At 33.6% G+C, this 19369-nt stretch overlaps 1 protein-coding gene across 1 annotated transcript in view; it reads left to right on the top strand.

Moving 5' to 3' along the window:
* The first annotated feature begins 5479 nt into the window (after positions 1 to 5479).
* LOC106665115 (hyaluronidase-like) overlaps positions 5480 to 19369 on the top strand; it is a 33606-nt gene continuing 19716 nt past the window's right edge. The window contains exons 1-2 of the mRNA XM_014391326.2: positions 5480 to 5586; positions 15765 to 15899. Of these exons, the coding sequence (XP_014246812.1) occupies positions 15787 to 15899 (113 nt within the window). The 5' untranslated portion in view covers positions 5480 to 5586; positions 15765 to 15786. The remainder of the gene's footprint in view (positions 5587 to 15764; positions 15900 to 19369) is intronic.

Below are 19369 nucleotides of genomic sequence, written 5' to 3'. Positions count from 1 at the left end.
ATCTTCACGATTTTCTACATGTTGAAGGAAAATATATCAAGTAAATTTGCTGAGTTAACAAGAAATTGGAGATTTTAAAAGAGAATCGTTATATGTAGCTTTTTTACGTCAAATTAACACTTTCTAATTTCAAATGAGGTCTTTATCGCACCAAATTAACCGTTTTTTAATTTCAAATTAACTGTTTTTATTTTTAAATTATCTCTTCCAAAAAAAATCTAGAAACCAGTATTAAATGCAACCACACAAATAAAAATTCCTGATTTTAAAAAAAATGGGTTCTTTGAAGTCCTTATAAAAAATAAATAAAAATTAAAAGTTCTATAATAATAAATATAAAACAAATGATTCTTCTTCATGATTGATTCTGATTTGAATTGTTTTTTATTATAAAATAATTGAGCTTTGAAAAATCAAAATTTTTCACATATCATAATATAAAAAAGCTTTTATTTTTATATTTTATTGTATTTTATATAAATTTTTTAAATTTTAATTAGTATTCATGTGGTTTTAAAGAGGCTAATTATTTATATTTCAAAAAACTCAAATTAAAAGAATTATGATTTGTTTTTATATTTAATACTATACAATTATTAATTGAAATTGAAATTAATTATTATATAGTCAGTTTTCTAAGGGCCCAATTATTTTATATTTTTTAAAAAAATTCGCATCTATTTATATAAAGGCAGTTTACCTTACACGGTTATATTTCAATCTATCTCCTAATGCTTTTTTTGTTTTAACGCAAGAGTTAATTGGAAATTAAAAAGGTTTAATTTGAAATTAATTAGCAGTGGTAATTCGAAGATCGTAAGGTGAAAATTTTAGATTTTAAAAAAATCTAAAATTTGCTACTATTGTATAAATTCATTTTTTTAATCTAAAATTTTCAAGCATTGTATAAATTCATTTTTTCCTTCATCCTACATGTATTTGTAAAATTTAAACAATGGTTATAAATCCCAGGCTCTGAAGACGATCTCAATAGAGTTCGAAACGTAGCACGATAAAGAAAATGTTTTTCTAAAACCTATGTCACACCAGTCCGCATCTCACGATCTCCGAATAATCATTAAATAACGGTCACTAAACTATTAATTAAAAATATTTATTCCGGACGAAAAAGAGCTTATTTGAAATTTAAAATTGGTTAATTGACGGAGAAAAGTTACATAAACTTTGAAAAGCGTTTTTCTAATCTCATCACGTACCGTACGGGAGATGGATACTGGGAAGATCATACTGAGAATTTAATTGATGTATTTTGTTGGTTGAGTAGGTGGAGTTTTGAGGCTAAATATTACGGGAATCAAATACCACATCGTCCGCTTTTGATAAAGGCTTAATTGACAGAAAAATCTATCACCGTATTTGATTATATCCTGCTGTAGTGCCATCTGACTATGGATATTTCTGAACAATAGTGAATGTTTTGAAACAACATCAACTCATTGGCTTTTAAACTAATTGATGGTTAATTAAATTTCACACGATCTAACGAATTTTTGAATAAAACAGAAATCAAGGAGATGTACATCTAATTTGGTCGTTAGCCATATCTTGGCCCGCCTATCCTCGCTGTGTTGGTCTGACAGACGGGTTTCATCATTTTGCCATCTTCAGTGTTTGTTCTTGGTGGAAATTTACATGTTGTATGTTTTGCCATTATAAGAGGATCGTATTATGTTGGTGTAGTTTATTAGGTGCGGAATAGATTTTTCAAGCAGTTTTGTATGGGTTCCTCAGAACGAGTCATATTCATCTATGATATAGAACAACAATTCTACGTTTTTTGGAAAAAAAAGTGAAAAATAACTTCAATATTTTGATATTGTATTAATTAATTCCATTTTAATCTCAACTTGAAACATTAATTAATTTAATGGTATTAATTAATCTTTATGTAAGGTATTGGTTGAGATAAAAAAATCAGCGTCACGAGCGGGATTAGAACTCACGTCCTTCGCCTAAATACGCCGCTGCTCTACCTAAGCTGTCGTGACCTTGATCCACTCGGACACTAACTTCCCATCTCAACCCCACCTTCTGTATTTTCCCTCCTTTTTGCCATTTTTCAAATGTCGTGTAATCTATTTGATTCTCGGCGACAAATGAAATGGCCACCTAATGCTTTAGTGAAGATATACTTCATTTAGCTTATTAAATTCATTAGATTTCGTGGTCCAATTGACCAACTAACATCTGTCAATTAATTAATCTTTATGTAAGGTATTGGTTGAGATAAAAAAGTCAGCGTCAGGAGCGGGATTCGAACCCACGACCTTCGGCTAAGTGCGCTGCTGCTCTACCACTTGAGCTATTGTGATGAGCTTCGATCCACTCGGACACTAACTTCCTATCTCAACCCAACCTTTCGAATTTTCCCTCATTTTTGCCATTTTTCATTTGGTCAATCGGACCACGAAATCTAATGAATTTAATATGTATATTAGAGCATCATTATCAAAGTAATATTTAAAAGATCAGGTTTAAATAGGGTAGCCCAGAAACCTTTAAAAAAAGAAAGAAATCGTCTTTGGACGAAAGATAAATAATGCAGAAAGCTTTCGACCTCAAAAAACTTTCTCATTTCTCTCGCGAAATACTACACGGAAAAGGAATTAAGTGACATTTCTACTATCCAACGGCGCCACGCATTTTGTCGGTCAAGTTCGTCCCTACGGCCGGTAAACGGCATCATGACCAGCGTTGTGTGAAAGTAACGCGGTTTCGCTTATGAATGGACACCGGGCTCTGTTGTGGGAAGGCTGGCTACATGATTTCCAATGCACATTTGCACGCCGAGTTCCCATGGCCCTATGACCCAGTGAAATAAGGTATGAATGGATTCAGCGCTAATGAATTAATTGCGAAAACTGCGAATCCTTGCTTCCGGGCCCGAAAGGCCGTGTTCTTTGGGCTGAGAAAATTATGGGTTACAAAATTATCCTCTGACTTTCTTTACACGTATTATTTTCATTATTATACAAAACCATAACAGTTTTTCAATGGAAATGATTGATAAACACGCTAATCTTAGGCGATTCATTGGCACTTTTGGCACGGATGGCCGAATTTGGACAACTACTAGCAAAGGCCATGGACGTTGTATCGACGATTTTAATCAAACTTTTCAAGGTTATCAAACTATGATCTATTCTAGGTCAAAAACTATTAGATACGTACCGGAGCGTACTTTCCAATGAGCCTTAGAAGCCCAGAAATAAATTAAGATAATTTATTTAATTTTTTAACTACGGTTTTCTACTTTTGCTAGTTATGCGTGTATTTGAACGTTATTATTTGATTCTTTTTTATCTAGGTTAAGAAAATAATATGCATGATCGTATTAAATATACAGTGTGTACCAAGAAGAGACGTAAATACATCAGAAGGTTATCTTAGATGTCAAATTGTACTAAAAACTCCCCATTTCTACTCACTTAAGATGGTAATACTTAGTGATCAAAACGTACTCTTTGATACAAAAATGAACATGATTTGTCTCAAATAAATCTAACACAACAATTGAGAACGGCCAAAGCGTTTTTTAATTATTTTTTATTATGTTCGTTAATGGTTATTTAATAGAAGTATCAAAATCGTAACATTTCAATTTTTTTGAACCGTTTGTAACCTAAAAAACAAACTTTTAATCAAATCAACGATAATTTAACTACATGTTTTTCAACTGATGAGTAGCGGTAAACGTACGTAAGACAAGAACTTTGGACGCGCATAAATTTTCTCTACACTGAGAGGCAAAAATTGTTATGAATTGGTAAGTCCAAACAAGGAATATTCTCTAGATCAATTACTCCCTATGAACAATGAAGAGAATGAGAGGTTTGTTAATAATCTTAAAGAGGAATCATTGTATCATATTATATTTTTTAAATTAATCAATCAACGCTATCAACTATGAAGCTTCTGACGACATTTACGTAACGTTTGATGACTACCATAATAACTACTATAAGTATTATTATGTTGTAAAAAATGGCCTTTTTTTCGAGGACGTTCTACTATGAGATTATACGTGTGGTGTTTAGTGACAGTTCGTTAATGATTATTTGTAGATCGTGTGATGCGGTCTGGTGGGACGTAGGTTTTAGAAAAACATTTTTTTTTACGTGCCAACGTTTCGACCTTTTTTGAGATCATCTTCAGGGCTCAAAGTGGTTTTTTTTGCGTGATTGTGCCATTCTTGTGTGTCGTGTTGAGACTTGGCACACTCAACACTTTGAGCCCTGAAGATGATCTCAATGAAGATCGAAACGTTGGCACGATAAAGAAAATGTTTTTCTAAAACCTACGTCACACCAGACCGCATCTCACGATTTCCAAATAATAATTATGAGATTATTGATGCTATGAGATACCCTCGTAGTGCCATTTGTATGTCGGGTTCGTATGCAGGGCTGCTGAATTCGAACCTGGAACCTTTAACGTGTTAACGTCGTGTCAACGCCTTCATTGTTACGGCCACGATGCCACTATTCGATCTTCTTGTTACACGTAAAGCCTAAATATTGTTCAAAAGATCTACTTTTTAGGATATTATTTGTTAACTTTCGTGTTCCTACAGTTACTCTAACTGAAATTGAGTTATTGAAGCCGTTGATGAAGTCGAAGACTTCGATCGCGACCTCGCTACTTACATTACAATAAGATCAGATCTTGAAATTTTATTATATATGTAAGTCTGTTTTTTTTAAATTATAATCTTGATGTATGATACGTTTATGGGTTAGTAGAAATGTGTAGTATATATGGATTTACATATTTCTCCCTTTAATTAAAAGAACAAAAAAGCATCTGTATCACGACTAGTTCTCCTTGGTCTTTGAAGTCCTCAGATGTATTTAACTTAATACCACTAATTTGGAGCTCTTTAAGAAAATTGCCTTTCTAAAACACGACGCTAATCATCAGATAGTGCGAAGGAAATGCATTAATATTAATACGGGTTTCTACTTGAGCGAAAACAAATCCTAATCTCTTTGTTCAAATCTGTGAACACTATTGCGACGACATAGTTCTAAATCACGGTCTTTTCTGAATAAACAGTGAATGGGCGTAACCAAAGCCGAGCATTAGCTCTCGAGGGTTGTTAGCATTTAACTGAGGAGATAAAGCATAAAAATTAATATATGCGTCGTGATAAAGGGCGGAGGATGGTGGTAATTAGGGGGTGAGCACGCCACCACGGCACGCCAGCGATTCCGGCCCCGGTTGATAAAAACTTTACCGTGCCCTTATGGACCGTTTATATCGGCCGGCTTTATTATTTCGAGCTTTCTTTTCGAGTTCGTCTTCATAGGCGATCTTTTTTTTTTTTTTTTTTGTATTTTTTTTACATACCCAACTCATTCTGGAAGATTTTTATTTTTAATGACGGAAAATTATTTTCACCGACCCAGTTACGGGACGAACCGCGATACGCCCCGGAGGAGTAAGCCACGTCGGAGAGGGGATCGGCGAGCCTCGTAGAAAGGAAGACGAAAAACAGAACGATTCTGTTGTCAGTGGTGTGCGTGTGGTTCGCGAGGATAGCTCGGTGATAACATACATCATATGGTAAGACGATTCCGCTCCAAAACAACAAGAATTTCCTGTATTAACAAAGCCCTACAATTTATTTACAGATTAATTTTATTAACCATCATATAAATCCTCCAATAAACGTAACAACTATACACTATTTTGACTTAAGTTCATCCAATTTACATAACTGGACAAGAAAAAAAACTCTTTCAATTTTACTTATATCCACAAAATATGCCAGTAGCTTCATAGTTAATAACGTTATTTTGATTTATTAAAAAAAATTATAACACATCATGTTAGTGTTTGTAGTAAGATTCTGCTCAAAGCTAGGAAAATCTCTCATACTGTTTAATTTATTCACAGTTTCATCTAAATAATACCATAAGCAGATTTCACATAAGATCAGTCAATTTACATAGTCGAACAACAACCCCCTCCCCAAAAAAAAAACCCTCTTTCACACAGTTTTACTTATATCAACAAAATATGTCAGTAGCTTGACAGTTAATAAAGTTATTTTGATTAATTAAAAAAAAAGTATAACACATCATAGTAATGTTTGTAGTATGATTCAGCTCAAAGCTAGAAAAATACTATCTCTCATATTATATAAAGTATTAATAGTTTTTTCTAAATAATAGCATGTATCGCAATAGAAGCATAAGCAGATTTCCAATGTCATTCAATTTATACAGTGAACGACAGAACCCCCAAAAAAATCTTTCACATAGTATTTCTTATATCGATCAAAGGTTTTGTAAATCTCTCCTCTCTAAAAATATGAACAAACCCCTCATGATGTAATTTGTTCATAGAGAGTAAATGATCTAGAAGGATACCCTATTAGGACTTAACAATTCATAAAATTCATATAGCTGAACGACAAAAAAATCCATTCTTTTAATAAACTTACTCCCAGCAAATTCTTGATTATTTGATTTTTTATTATAGCATATTGATAGCTTATAGCATTGCTTTTATTAATTTAAATACAATTTATAGCACAATAATATATGCTACATCCGACTTACAAATTTCACTAATAACTTAAAATCAATTTACGGACGTTTTTACATTGACCTACATTAAAAACAAATTTTGGTCATTTCCACCCAAACTAAGTTCATTTATCATTTTTCTGTTATTTTTCGTCAGTTGCAAAGTGGATATTTATTATTTTTAAACACTATTTATTGATTAAAAAAACTTAGAATAATAAAAAGATGACTAAATTTGATAATTTTGAAAATTTTCACTGTTAAAAGCAAAGCGAAAAACAGTAAAGGTCATTTTTTTTCTACATTTGCATGGGAAATATCGCGATCGTGATTGTGCATTTGTACTCTTCGGATTAAATAGAAATGTTTTAAAAAGGGCAACATTCGATTTTTCATAAATTCAACGTGTTGTATTTTTCATCGGACACGCGTCAACCGAGATACCAAAGATTTATGCTATTTTGAATAATATTTTCACTTATAAATATTTAATTACATTTCTTCATGTTGTACGTGTTTAAATTGGACAGGAATTCGATAGGGAAGTGTTACTTTTTCGGATTTGCAATTCAAAGATTGATCGCAGGGGTCAAAGAAGCGAAAACCTATTGTCTATACTGAACTTCTATAATATTATTTTTTATACGCACACCATAATCATTGTACATTGCCCTAAATTAAATTAAATTCTATATAAATTTTGCGAAGTATAAGTTGAAATAACTAGTTTTTAAAACAAACAATGGGAACAATGTGTGATGTTTAGTGATCTGACAGTTAATGATTAATCGGAGATCGTGAGATGAGCTCTGGTGTGACGTAGGTTTTAGAAAAACAATTTCTTTATCGTGCCAACGTTTCGGTCTTTATTGAGATCATCTTCAGTCTCAAAGTGTTGAGTGTGCCAAGTCTCAACACGACACACAAGAATGTCATATCTACACGGAAAATAAACACTTTGAGCTCTGAAGATGATCTCAATAAAGATCGAAACGTTGGCACGAAAAGTAAATGTTTTTCTAAAACCTACGTCACACAAGACCGCATCTCACGATCTCCGAATAATGGGAACAATACTGAAGGGGCGTAAAAACCATTATAAAGCTGGTATAAATTCGCGTCAATACTGAGCATGAAATTGTCTCCATTGTCTCTACTGAACTTTTGTAATATTCCTTTTAACGTGCACCATTATTATTTTACATTTTGCCAAAAGAAATTTAAAATCCATACGAATTTTGTAACTTATTCGCTGAAATAAATAATTTGTAAAAGCAAGCAATACTGATATTTCAGATGTAAAAACTGGTGGGAGAGGAGAAAATATCAGCCTGAAACAGTAACATTCTTCTTCTTTAAATTCAATTTAGTGAATTAGGTATTTTCGATTTGAAACATTATATTCGATTCGTTGAATCTCTTTGAAGTTTCGTTATTTATTTCATTTAAAAGATTTAATTAAAATGTAGTTAATAAAATTTCCTTTTTCTTTTTGTACTAAAATATAAAAAAAATATTATTACCGGATTTGTTGTTTGAACTAGTTCACTTTTTCAAAAAGAAAATCTACTGTAACCAAACTACTAAAATTGCCTGGCAAATTTTTTTTTTTTTGCGAATATTTCCTTGGTGGTTTTCAATAACTAGTTAATAAAATTGAAGAGGACATAACAAAAAACTTCATAACGTTCGATGAATTACGCTGTTAAAAAAAACACACATTTCAAAATTTCTAAATATTGCCAAACAATTAATTAAGATAACAATTATTAAAGATTAAAATGAAAATGTGTAAATAATCCTCGTGATAAATCGCCCATCAAAAAGGTTTGAAGGAGTTTCAAACTATTTCTTTCAAATTAAAAGGACAGCTTTCACCGAGCAAGTTGTGAAAATGGATAAATAAGGACCTTCCAAACAAAAGACAACCGTGTACCCTATCGCGACCAGAAGGAATTTGCTTTTCACCTCGTCTGCCTCTTTACGATAACAATGTTACAAAAAAAAAGTTGATCTCTCAGTCCGGTTCACCAACCTCTTTACGAATTGTTTACAAAGATTTAGCCTTATCTTTCTCTTAATTTAAATGGTTTATTTTTTTATTGTGGGTTATCTTTACGCTTATACTAACAGATTCTCATTTCAGCTTCAATTTTTGGACTTAAATTAAGTTCCTAATTTTCCTTCATTTTTTTCATTAAATTTTCTCTCGTAAATTAAAAAATCAGCGAATCATTAAGGCCCTACAAGATGATGACCTTGTATCATTTCTTATTTGGTAATGAAATATATTTATTTATTATTGGATAATGATAATATTTTAATTGAACGTTAAATTATCAAATTAATTGATTGCTATTTTTGTCGTTATCAGCGCTTATTGTCTGACATTTCTTTTGGTCTCTTGTTCTGTCTGTTGTCGCGGTGGTGGAGTGGTTAGAGCGTCCGAATCTCTATTTTCCACGATAGCGATTCGCGGTTCGAATCTCGGCTTAGCTCATGGATTTTTAATGTAAAATAGTGTTAAAAAAGTATTGTAGAGTGATCTGACCCCCATCGTTCGCGACATAACATCGTTCGATATCGGACGAAAAGCCATCCTCTAAGATAGGAAATCACTAGATTTATGTTAAAATATTATTAAAAGAAAGTTGATTTACTATTCTTGGCTAAACAGAATATGATGTGATCAATTTTAAATTAATTAAACCCTACAAAAATCAACAAATGCCCAAATGTATGAAATAAAATTTATTCCTTTTTTTTAACTGCCCTGTCTTTTTTTATGAAAAAATTTCAGTATCACAAGTAAGGAAAACCTTAGTAACTGAAACTATTATATAAATTCTATTTATTTTCGTAACGAATTTAGGCCCATTTAATATTTTTTGGAATAGTAAATTATTCACTAATTTTGTACCAGAATCACGTGATCCTTGCCAGTGCCACGAGCGGGATTCGAACCCACGATCTTCCGCTGAATATGCCGCTGCTGTCAAGGTAGCTCAAGTGGTTAGAGCAGCGGCGAATTGAGCCGAAGGTCGTGGGTTCGAATCCCGCTCGTGGCAATAGCTTTTTCATTTTAACCAAAACCTTACATAAAAAGATTAATTAATTGAAATTTTTATTACAATATTGTAGTTATTTAATCTACGCACACTACAACTACTACAAATAACAATAACAATGGGAAAGGCAATCAACAACAAAATATAATCAAAAGTTATAAAGTGTTGAGAAACCACCCACTAGTGCCTCACAAGGCTCAGTTCTGGGGCCAACCTTGTTGAACATTTTTATACGTGCACTCCATTGGCTTGGCTGTCGAATTGCGCTAAACAATACTGTTATTGCACTGTCTATAGCAAACTAAATCGTAATCTCCACAGGATTACTGAATTTTGTCATTGATGGAAAAAGCAGAGGCAATACTACTTATCAAAAAAATGTACTCTCCTTAGAGTTAACATAAAAATTGGAATGTCAAATGTTATTTGGGTTAATAGCTAGGGTAAATAACCTGATCAGAAATTTAACTTCGGTTCGCAAACAGTATAAAAAAGGAAAGTGTTTAAAGAATCAAGACACTTCCTTTTTCCCGTAGGGAGTCAGGAATGAACCAGAAAAATAAGCTAGAAATTTATAAAAATACTTACCTTTTCATATGCCTGGACTGGAACCATTCCCTTTCTAGTTTCGCCTGTCCAAACTTCCAGTATAGCGGGAAAAAAATAGGGGCTTAACTGTTTCAAATGGCAAGATACTAATCAATGCACATTTTAAAAGGTTTTTGGCCCCCAATTCAACGGCGTGAATGGCTTATTGTTTTGGGCAACCTTTTCAGGTTATTTGCAAAAAAAATATTTTTCCGAACATTTTTTTGTCAAATAAACGATATCTTTTCTAACTTCTTCAACCAAGAACAAATTTATTAATTTATCATTTTAATTTATGGTAATTTAAATTACCATGGTTCATTCATAATGAAACACGCCCTGTATGAACTCATTAAAGCGAGATTCAACTTGGTGCAAATTATACATATTTTAACTTAATAAAAATGATGAAAAAAATGATCTATTATTAATTTGTATACTTTAATAAGGAGTCGGAACAGTTACTTCATTATTTATGTATTTGTTTACTTATTAATATATAGAATGATAAATGTAAAAATATCTATGCTTATTCTTAATGCCGCGCTAAATTCGTAACCAGACGTATTGCAAGTGGTTTTTCTCCATTTTCGTAACAATCGCTAAACTTTAATATAAAATTTGTAATGTTAACTCTAGCACCATGATGTTTAATGGCCCTAAACATTTCCCCTGTTATTTATTTGTCATTTGTACTTGTACAATGTATAAACATTTGAAAGGTAAAGTTTATGCTCAAACAGGCATACACTAATTGTCTAATTCGTAGCATATGGATTTCTCCCTTTAGCACTTAAACTGTCTTCTTCTAACAATCGCTTTTAATAGAATGCATGGAATATTTTCATTTCTTTAATGAAATAAAGAATTACTTTCAGAGGAATGGTATGAAGAAGGCCTTCTTTATAGGTCAAGGGAGGTTTTCTTAGGTACCATAACATTTTCGTAGTGATTGCAGGGCAGTTCCGTATGATAAGTTCTATTATATCTGCCTCTTCTAGATATAAACGACATTAGTCATCTGATGATAGTCCCATGTTTTTAACATGATACCTGGAGCATATCCTGTGAATGTACCATTTAGATTTGTTAATGGTTTTCTGTTGAGAATTATTTCCTCTTTCTCCCATTGCGTCATTTTATATGCCTAATTTACATTCCCAATATTTGTTATGTTCTTCAGTTACCCAATTTACCAGTTCTCTTTTAATGGGCTGTATATTTGCCACAAAATGGATTTGGACCTATGGAATGTTTCAAGGCTTCTTTTTAGCAAATATATCTGCTGCTTCGTTACCTGTACTTCCAACCAAGACCTAAGACTATTGCTTTAGGTTATTTGAAGATCCCAGGTTTTTAAGGGATTTAGGCAGTTCCAGACAAGTATTGATTGACTCGAGCTTTTCCGCCATATGGATTACTTTTTCGAGTAATTCAACCACTGAACTTGTTCAAATTTATTTCGTATTTGTCCCCACAATTGAAAATTTGTACTAAAACGCTTCCAATGTTTTTTTTTTCTGCTGTCGCTTTCACATTTGGTTAATGCCTTGCAGTTACAAAAAAATTGAATAGTTATTTTTCGTGGCAATTTAGAATAATTGAATTTGAATTATTTTATTATTATATTATACTATTTTAATATATTGTATTATAATATTTTATTATATTATACATTGATCAGTTAATGTGACAACAACTCTATATGGGGTAACAAACAACAAAAAATTGGCAAAATTTAAATAGAGTCTTTTCAATTAATTAAGGCTTTGGTGGAGATAAAATCAGTGTCACAAGCGGGATTCAAACCCTCGACCTTCGACTTGATACCGCCGCTGCTCTACCACTTGAGTTAGCATGACTTCGATCCACTCGGACCCTAACTTCCCATCTCAACCCCACATTTTTGAATTTTCCCTCCTTTTTGCCATTTTTCAAATTTCGAATCCCGCTCGTGGCACTGACTTTTTATCTAAACTAAAGCCTTAATTAATTGAAAAGAATTTATTTGGTCAATGGAAACTGTCCACAGGATCAGGAGATTATTTATTCTTTTTTTCTCCGTCTCGCCGTCTTTATCACTATTTAGAAAACTCTAGGCTTTCGTCTCTTTAGTCAAGGGCAGGGCTGAAAGAATATAGATGCGATGAGAGTTTTTCAATTCGTAGGTGTGTAGTAGAAAGAAAATTTTGAGAACTTTGCGGTAGTGCAACCAGTTACTTCCTGAACAAAGGAAATACATACATATATGTGTGATGGTTTCCTTTAATACCTACAATGAGTGTCGAGGATTTTTGGAAGAATTTTTGATTGAGCTTTTTGAACACGGAAGATGTTTTAGCGTTAAGTTCATACTAGTTTTAGCTTGGAGTGGTAAAGTAGCGTTTTGTTAAGATATAAGATGTAATATTTGGGGTGTACACTGCACCTTTTGAGAACAATTGAAACTCCCCCCTTCTGTAGCTATAGCACACCGGTGGGTCCTAAGTAACTTCATTAGTAGGCCCGGTTTGAATTTCTTCTGCAGTTACATTGAACATCTCAAAACACTTTCAACTGCAGGCAAATATAGTTCGTTATTTTGTCAGTAGATGTAGACATTGTCTCACCCGCTTCTTTGCAGAATCTGCACGCGCCATGTTGGTTTATAGCAATCTCCTTCAAATGCCCAATTAATCTGCAGTCAACGATTAAGAATCCTGTTAGGACTCGAAGAATATTCCAGCTTCCTTTGATGCAGTCTGTTGTTTCTTTCTTTAGCGTGCTAGAAGATTCTTGATTTGTTTGAATCTAATGAGTGAATTTCACTGTTTCCTTGTTTTCATTTTGCCTTGTCTAAGAGACTCATTGACAGTGTGAATATGCTGCTAAAGAAGAGCTCAAGACCTATCAGCGATCAGCAGCCCATTCATACGCTGTTGCCCTCTACTCCCGCATTCCTGGGACCCATCAGAGTGTGACTTTAATTTATATGCAACAAACCTTTTTAGTTTAGTTTTGCAAGGTTTTGATGGTTGCTTGCATATCTGGATAGCTATATTCTTGTTTTTGTACCGTTTGTTCAAATTGAACTAAGTATATCTCTCAATTACATAGACTGCCTTGAAGACATGATATTTTTCCATGGGTTCACAGTATTTGGTTTGGACCGAACACTCATGCCACAGTACCATCTTGTTTCTAGATCCATTATTGTATTGGGTTGTCCGGAAAATAATGCAGGATTTTGGTATTAAACAAAAAAAAAGAAACTAGTTACTTTAAAGCAATGTTCTTTAATCAAAATAATTTCCCATACTCTCAATACATTTCTCCCAACGTGTTGGTAACTTATTAATTCCGTCTGAGTAGAATTCAGAATTTTTAGAATTGATAAAGTCAATAAATGCATTTTCCAGTTCCGTTTGATTTTTGAATATTATGTGTTGTAAGTAGTGGTCCAGGTGTCTAAAAAAATGGTAGTCAGTAGGCGAGAGGTCCGGAGAGTAGGGTGGGTGAGGCAAAGTTTCATAGCCAAGCTCCAATAATTTTTGTGACGTTACACGTGACACATGTGGTCGAGCGTTGTCATGCAACAAAATGGGCCCTTTCCGATTGACCAAAGAGGGCTTCATTACTGCCAATTTCTGATGCATGGTATTAATTTGGTTACAGTATGATTCAGCATTGATGGTTTCGCCAGGATTTAAGAAGCTGTAGTGTATTAAACCAAATGAAGCCCACCATACCGTAACCATTACCTTTTTTTGATGAGTTGGGGGCTTTGGAAAATGTATTGGAGCTTCTCCTTTGTCGAGCCACTGTCCAGAACGTCTAGTGTTATCGTAGAGAATCCACTTTTCGTCACATGTAACAATTCTGGCCAGAAATGGGTCATTTTTGTTTCGACAAAGAAGTGATGCACAAACATCAAAGCGCTGATTTTTTTGGCGATCGTTTAATGAGTGTAGAACCCAATTTTCGAGTTTTTTCACTTTTCCAATCGCCTTGAGGTGGTCAGCAAGTTCTCGAACAGTTGTTTTGGGGTTTTCTTCCACCACTGATCGCAGAACATCATCATTAAGAGAGGAAGGCCTTCCACGACCTTCTTCATCTTCAAGGCTGAAATCTCCCTCCCGAAATTTTTTAAACCACCTTTGCACAGTGCACTCATTAACCCAACCCTCGCCCCAGACTTGGTTAATGTTTCTAGCCGTTTGGGCTCCGCTTCGGCCGAGTTTAAACTCGTAAAAGAAAATCGTACGAAATTCTCGCTTTGACATTATAAGGATGACTGAATTATTTCCAAGTAGCGGAATGCTACAGAGGTAAACAAACAATATCATTTGGAAGAGGATTAATAAGTGTTGACATTCATACAAATGAGTAATCCTGTAAACGTAAACAGAATATTTTATATAGATTTTTTTTAATGAAAACTTAAAATCCTGCATTATTTTCCGGACAACCCAATACAAGCAGATGGTGGCATGGTGCCATTCTCAATGGAGGGATTTTTCCCTCTTTCCCGGTTTTTTGATGCTTAGATCTGTTCGGATTGCTTGAGCTCAAATAACCTGTTCATGTTCTCTTAGAGCCATGAGTATTGGTTAGGCTGCCTGGGAATGTTTATTAGAACTTTAGAAGTAGAATCGCTTTTTCCTTTGCATCTTTTGTGCAGCATCTATTAACTTCAGGACTGTGTTAATATTCACTCTGCCCTTGTTGTTTTATGTAGTCTAGCTACGACTAAAATGCAGAGACTTGTATGCGTTTGACTGGAGCATGTACCACAACAGATACGCCGTATTTTGTTAAGAACGAACAATGTTTCGTGAGAGCTGATGCAAAAAACAATACATAAATTAATAGTATTATTATTGTGTTTTTGTTTTCACGTTGTAAACTCGTAGATAATTTTTATTTATTATTGTTAAGAATGTCAATGTTTCGTGGAGCTATTGATCAAAAAAACAATCCATTAAGTAAATATACGATTATTAGTTTTGCTCTCACATTGTAAAATTGTAGATAATATTTATTTATTCAGTTTTATCGTGTGGGTAACAATAATGTTTTTAATAAACAATTTTTTTACAAGTGATCTTAACTTTTAATTCAGTCTAAATTACTGAATATCTAACTCCACTCCAAATGTTCCAAGTTTGAGTTACATGTTGAAACTTTACATGTGAATAATAATACAATTTAATAACGGCCGGTATTTAAATAATTACTTATTTTGTTTAAAGTAAGGTCGGGTTTTACATTTTATCTCGACTAATACAGAAGTAACTATTGTACGAAATGTTGACCATTAGGAGCTGATTTTTATCTTGTTGGGTTATCGTGATCTACGTCCGTGCAAAATTTCACCATTCTAGTTTATGCGGATCAGAGAAAAAGAGCACAAATTCTCTTTATATGCGCCAGTGTATATAAAACACGGCTATTATTTCCTAACGTTAAATTTTTAGAAAATCGATTTGTCAGTGTCACGTTAAGCTGCGTGCAATTTTCAAACCGCAAGCCTTGCAATATAAACAATATAAAACTTTTTTTTTGTATGTTTCAGATTGTGATGGAGGGCGAAGAAGATGAATCTGGGTCTTGAAAATGCTCTGGCAGCATCCCTCAGTTTCATATTGTGTCTGTTGACAAGAGGGCCGAACTGTAACAACAATTCAGAACAAAACGAAGATATATCTAAGTGGGTATCTCATATCACGACCAATTAATTAGAGTGATTGGATAATCGTTGTTTATATTTTTGTTTACAAACCCACTGTGTCGTTCGAGGGAATTTTAAAAGAAAACGGAACCAGATCCGTCAAGATGACGTATTTGGAGTGATAAAAACCTGTCCGATGATTTACGGAAAATTTCAAAATCACAAATATGAGATTGCCAACGGTCAAGGTCAACTAGATAATTAACAATAAATAATATAAATCACAGCCCTTCATTAGTTGAGGTTTTATATTTTCACTATATTCTATTTTCAGTCAATTTAATGATATATTTAAACACAAATCGCTTGTATTATATTTATATGATTACAGTTAAATGAACCGAGGTAAAATCTTAGCAAATTGTAGGTTTTTTAAACTACAAATTTTAATATTTGTCAGTTTCATCATTCTGACTCCTTTTCATATAAATTTTTTATCGCATATGTCTAAAACACGACACTTACTTAGACAAATATTGTAATTTATTTCTATACAAAACTGCTTTGTTGGAATTGCCAGGAAGCAAATATCTCACGTAGGCACGATGTTGATTCGCCTTGGCCAAGGCAGACGAGATTCATGAAATTTAGGTAAGAGCAAGGACGTCAAGAATCAGTTCTGTCAGTTGCCTTCAGTCATCATGGCTATGACTAGAACATTTTTGTATCTGGCTTGTTGGTAAGAGATCTTTTTTTACTCACCCGCCTAATTCAATTCCATAGTTCTTAAGAGGGGTAAGGCGCGTTCTTTAACTAAACTTAAAACCAACTTGAACTTTACGATTGATCTCGACATTGCATCTACTACCCTCTCACGTACTCATTACAAACACACAAACAACTATACGCACAAACAAACAAATATATATATAAGTATATATATATATATATGTAAGCGTGTTTCTTCTGTTTTGAGCCCAACCCTGAATTCGGAGAACCGAAAACAAGGTCCCAGAGGTTTTCTTATGATCGGAACTGACTACATTAATTTAATTTAATGATCAGGCACCTTTTTTGATATACAAAATCCCAATATTCAATTCAAACCAAAATAAATACGAGACCAAAATATTAATTAAATTTAAATCTTTTATTACAATTAATTTTCAAAAAAGATTACAATTTGTTTTATTAATTATTATTTTTAATTTAAAGAATCTTTTATTCTATAATAAAACCTATTTTAGAATCTACAAACATTAATTTTAAAATCGACGTTAATTCTCGTTTAATAAAGAAAAGTAAAAGTAAAGGAAATTATTATTATTGTTATAATTTATTACTATTATTATTATTAATAATTTTTAAGGGCGGTTTAACGGCTAAGGTCATTTCACGCCCTAACATCGAAACCTTCTATCTTAGGTTATCTATATCCCTTCTGGGTGCTATCTCTGACTCCAAACATTCACTCGTAAATTAATTTATCCTATTGCCATCCAAGCTTTAATTTTTCTTTTTTTTCTGTTTAAAATTCTTAATTTTGAAGGCCAAATGTATGCAAAAATCCCATTTTAAATTACATATAAAATTTATTTATGTTTCTTTTTTTTCATTAGATTTGTGAATTTTTGTTCCATAATTTAAACATTTCCCATAGACTTGTATGGGTAATAATAATAATAATAATAATAATAATAAGGGAGTCAGACTAGCAACAGTCTCAGTATGAATATAGGCTCATCCTTATCCTTTTATTCTTCCATTTGCGACGATTTCGCCAATTTTGAAATTAGATTTTCTCTATGGCGTTGTTGTCCATTTATTGGGAATCGTCTCGCACTTAAGAATCTTCTTCTGAAGAAACAATCTTCTGAGGTACGATGTGGGGCCGAAGGTTTGGAAGAAAGAGGGGATACAACATAAACAAACTCCTCAGCCGAGGTGGTGAGGCGTTTGTGAGATATATGCCAATCAGAGGTCCAGCTAATAAGAAGTACAACTGTCCAACAAGAAGGGATTTTGCGGCCATCTTGGAACGGCAAAACTGGGACCCCGGAAATTCAAGCCTACACAAGGTGCCTTTTTTTTGGAAGATACATTTTAACCTTTTGTGTGTCAAGGCTACTAATTTATTTTGGGTTCGAATCCCGCTCGTGCCATTGACTTTTTTATCTCAACGGAAAACCTTAATTAATTGTAAGATATTAATTGGTCAAGCGGACCACGAAACTAGTGAAGTTAAATTTGATTTTTTTCACGGGCGTAAAGGATCCTTCATAAAAATTATAACTAATAATATGGAGGTCGATTATAAGATTTTTTTCCATTATGGCTCATCTTTTATTGTGTTATTTTAAACAAATTTGTATTGCTTAATTTCTATTCTTAGCTCAATTTCATTTACTTGTATTCTACATTTACAACACAAGAATCTAATAAAAAGGTTTTGACATGACGATGTGGCAAAAGATTCCGAAACGTCGCCAAAAGATATAAATTGTTTTTTCAAAAATATCTAGAGCTTTTGAAATAGCCTAGGAATAACTTTTAATAATTAACTTTCTGTCACAAGCTTTTACTTATTATAAAAGTCAATCCGAAGGAGCGAGGTCGGGGGCTGTACGCTGGAATGCGGGATAGGTAATCCAATGCATTTATTTTTGGGTCAGTCCGATTAGTGTCTTGCGTTGTAATGCTGAAGGATGACATTTTTGCGGTTTACCGGTTAATTTTACCTCCGGAACAGCACGTACTCTCCCTAATTGACTAGAATTACTAATTTATCAACTGACTCTCAGAAACCATCTCAAAGTAAATTACCACTGCAAATTTCGTCCACGTGACTTCCAATCCTCGGTCGAGGAAGAACTGGTTGCCCAGTTATTACGATGTTAGGGTGGATGAGGTAAATTTAAAAATCTAAATCTAGATCTAAAACGATAATCCAAAAGATGTATAATAGTGAACGTAGGTGTAGTGTCTAAGGTCAAGTTCACACGTTATTTGGACAAAATGTTTCTGTCTGATCAGAGTAGGGTGTGTCGACGAGAGTATTAATAACTGGGGGATGAAACAATTCCTTTTGGGAGTGGAATTTATCCCTCGGACAGAGGCAATCGAAAGAGTTTGTTAAGGCGATCAAACCAGCAGAATCGAAATTGCTATTCTCTATCTCAAGGAAGGGAGGCTGATAGGTATTCTCACGGGCCACTGCCCACTGAGAAGACACCTCTTCGTAATGACTATCCTACCAGATCCCTTTTGCCGTTTTTGCGAAATAAAAGAAGAAACGGCAAGGCACTACCTCGCAGAGTGTGATAGGTATGCTAGGTCTAGATTTGAAATCTTCGAAGGAGAGGACATCACCAAATCACTCCTCGAGATTAAATGGTCCAAATCTTGGGGTTTGTAAACAGGTCCAAGAGGTTTATTCAGGACACGTGAGCCGACCTTGTCCCGGACCTTTTAGGGATGGGGTACGAGTCTACCCAGGCATTTAACCCCTC

The sequence above is a fragment of the Cimex lectularius genome, unplaced genomic scaffold (assembly GCF_000648675.2).
Source record: "Cimex lectularius strain Harlan isolate CLEC.00 unplaced genomic scaffold, Clec_2.1 scaffold172, whole genome shotgun sequence".
Lineage (NCBI taxonomy): Eukaryota > Metazoa > Arthropoda > Insecta > Hemiptera > Cimicidae > Cimex > Cimex lectularius.
This window is presented reverse-complemented; position numbering and strand designations above follow the sequence as displayed.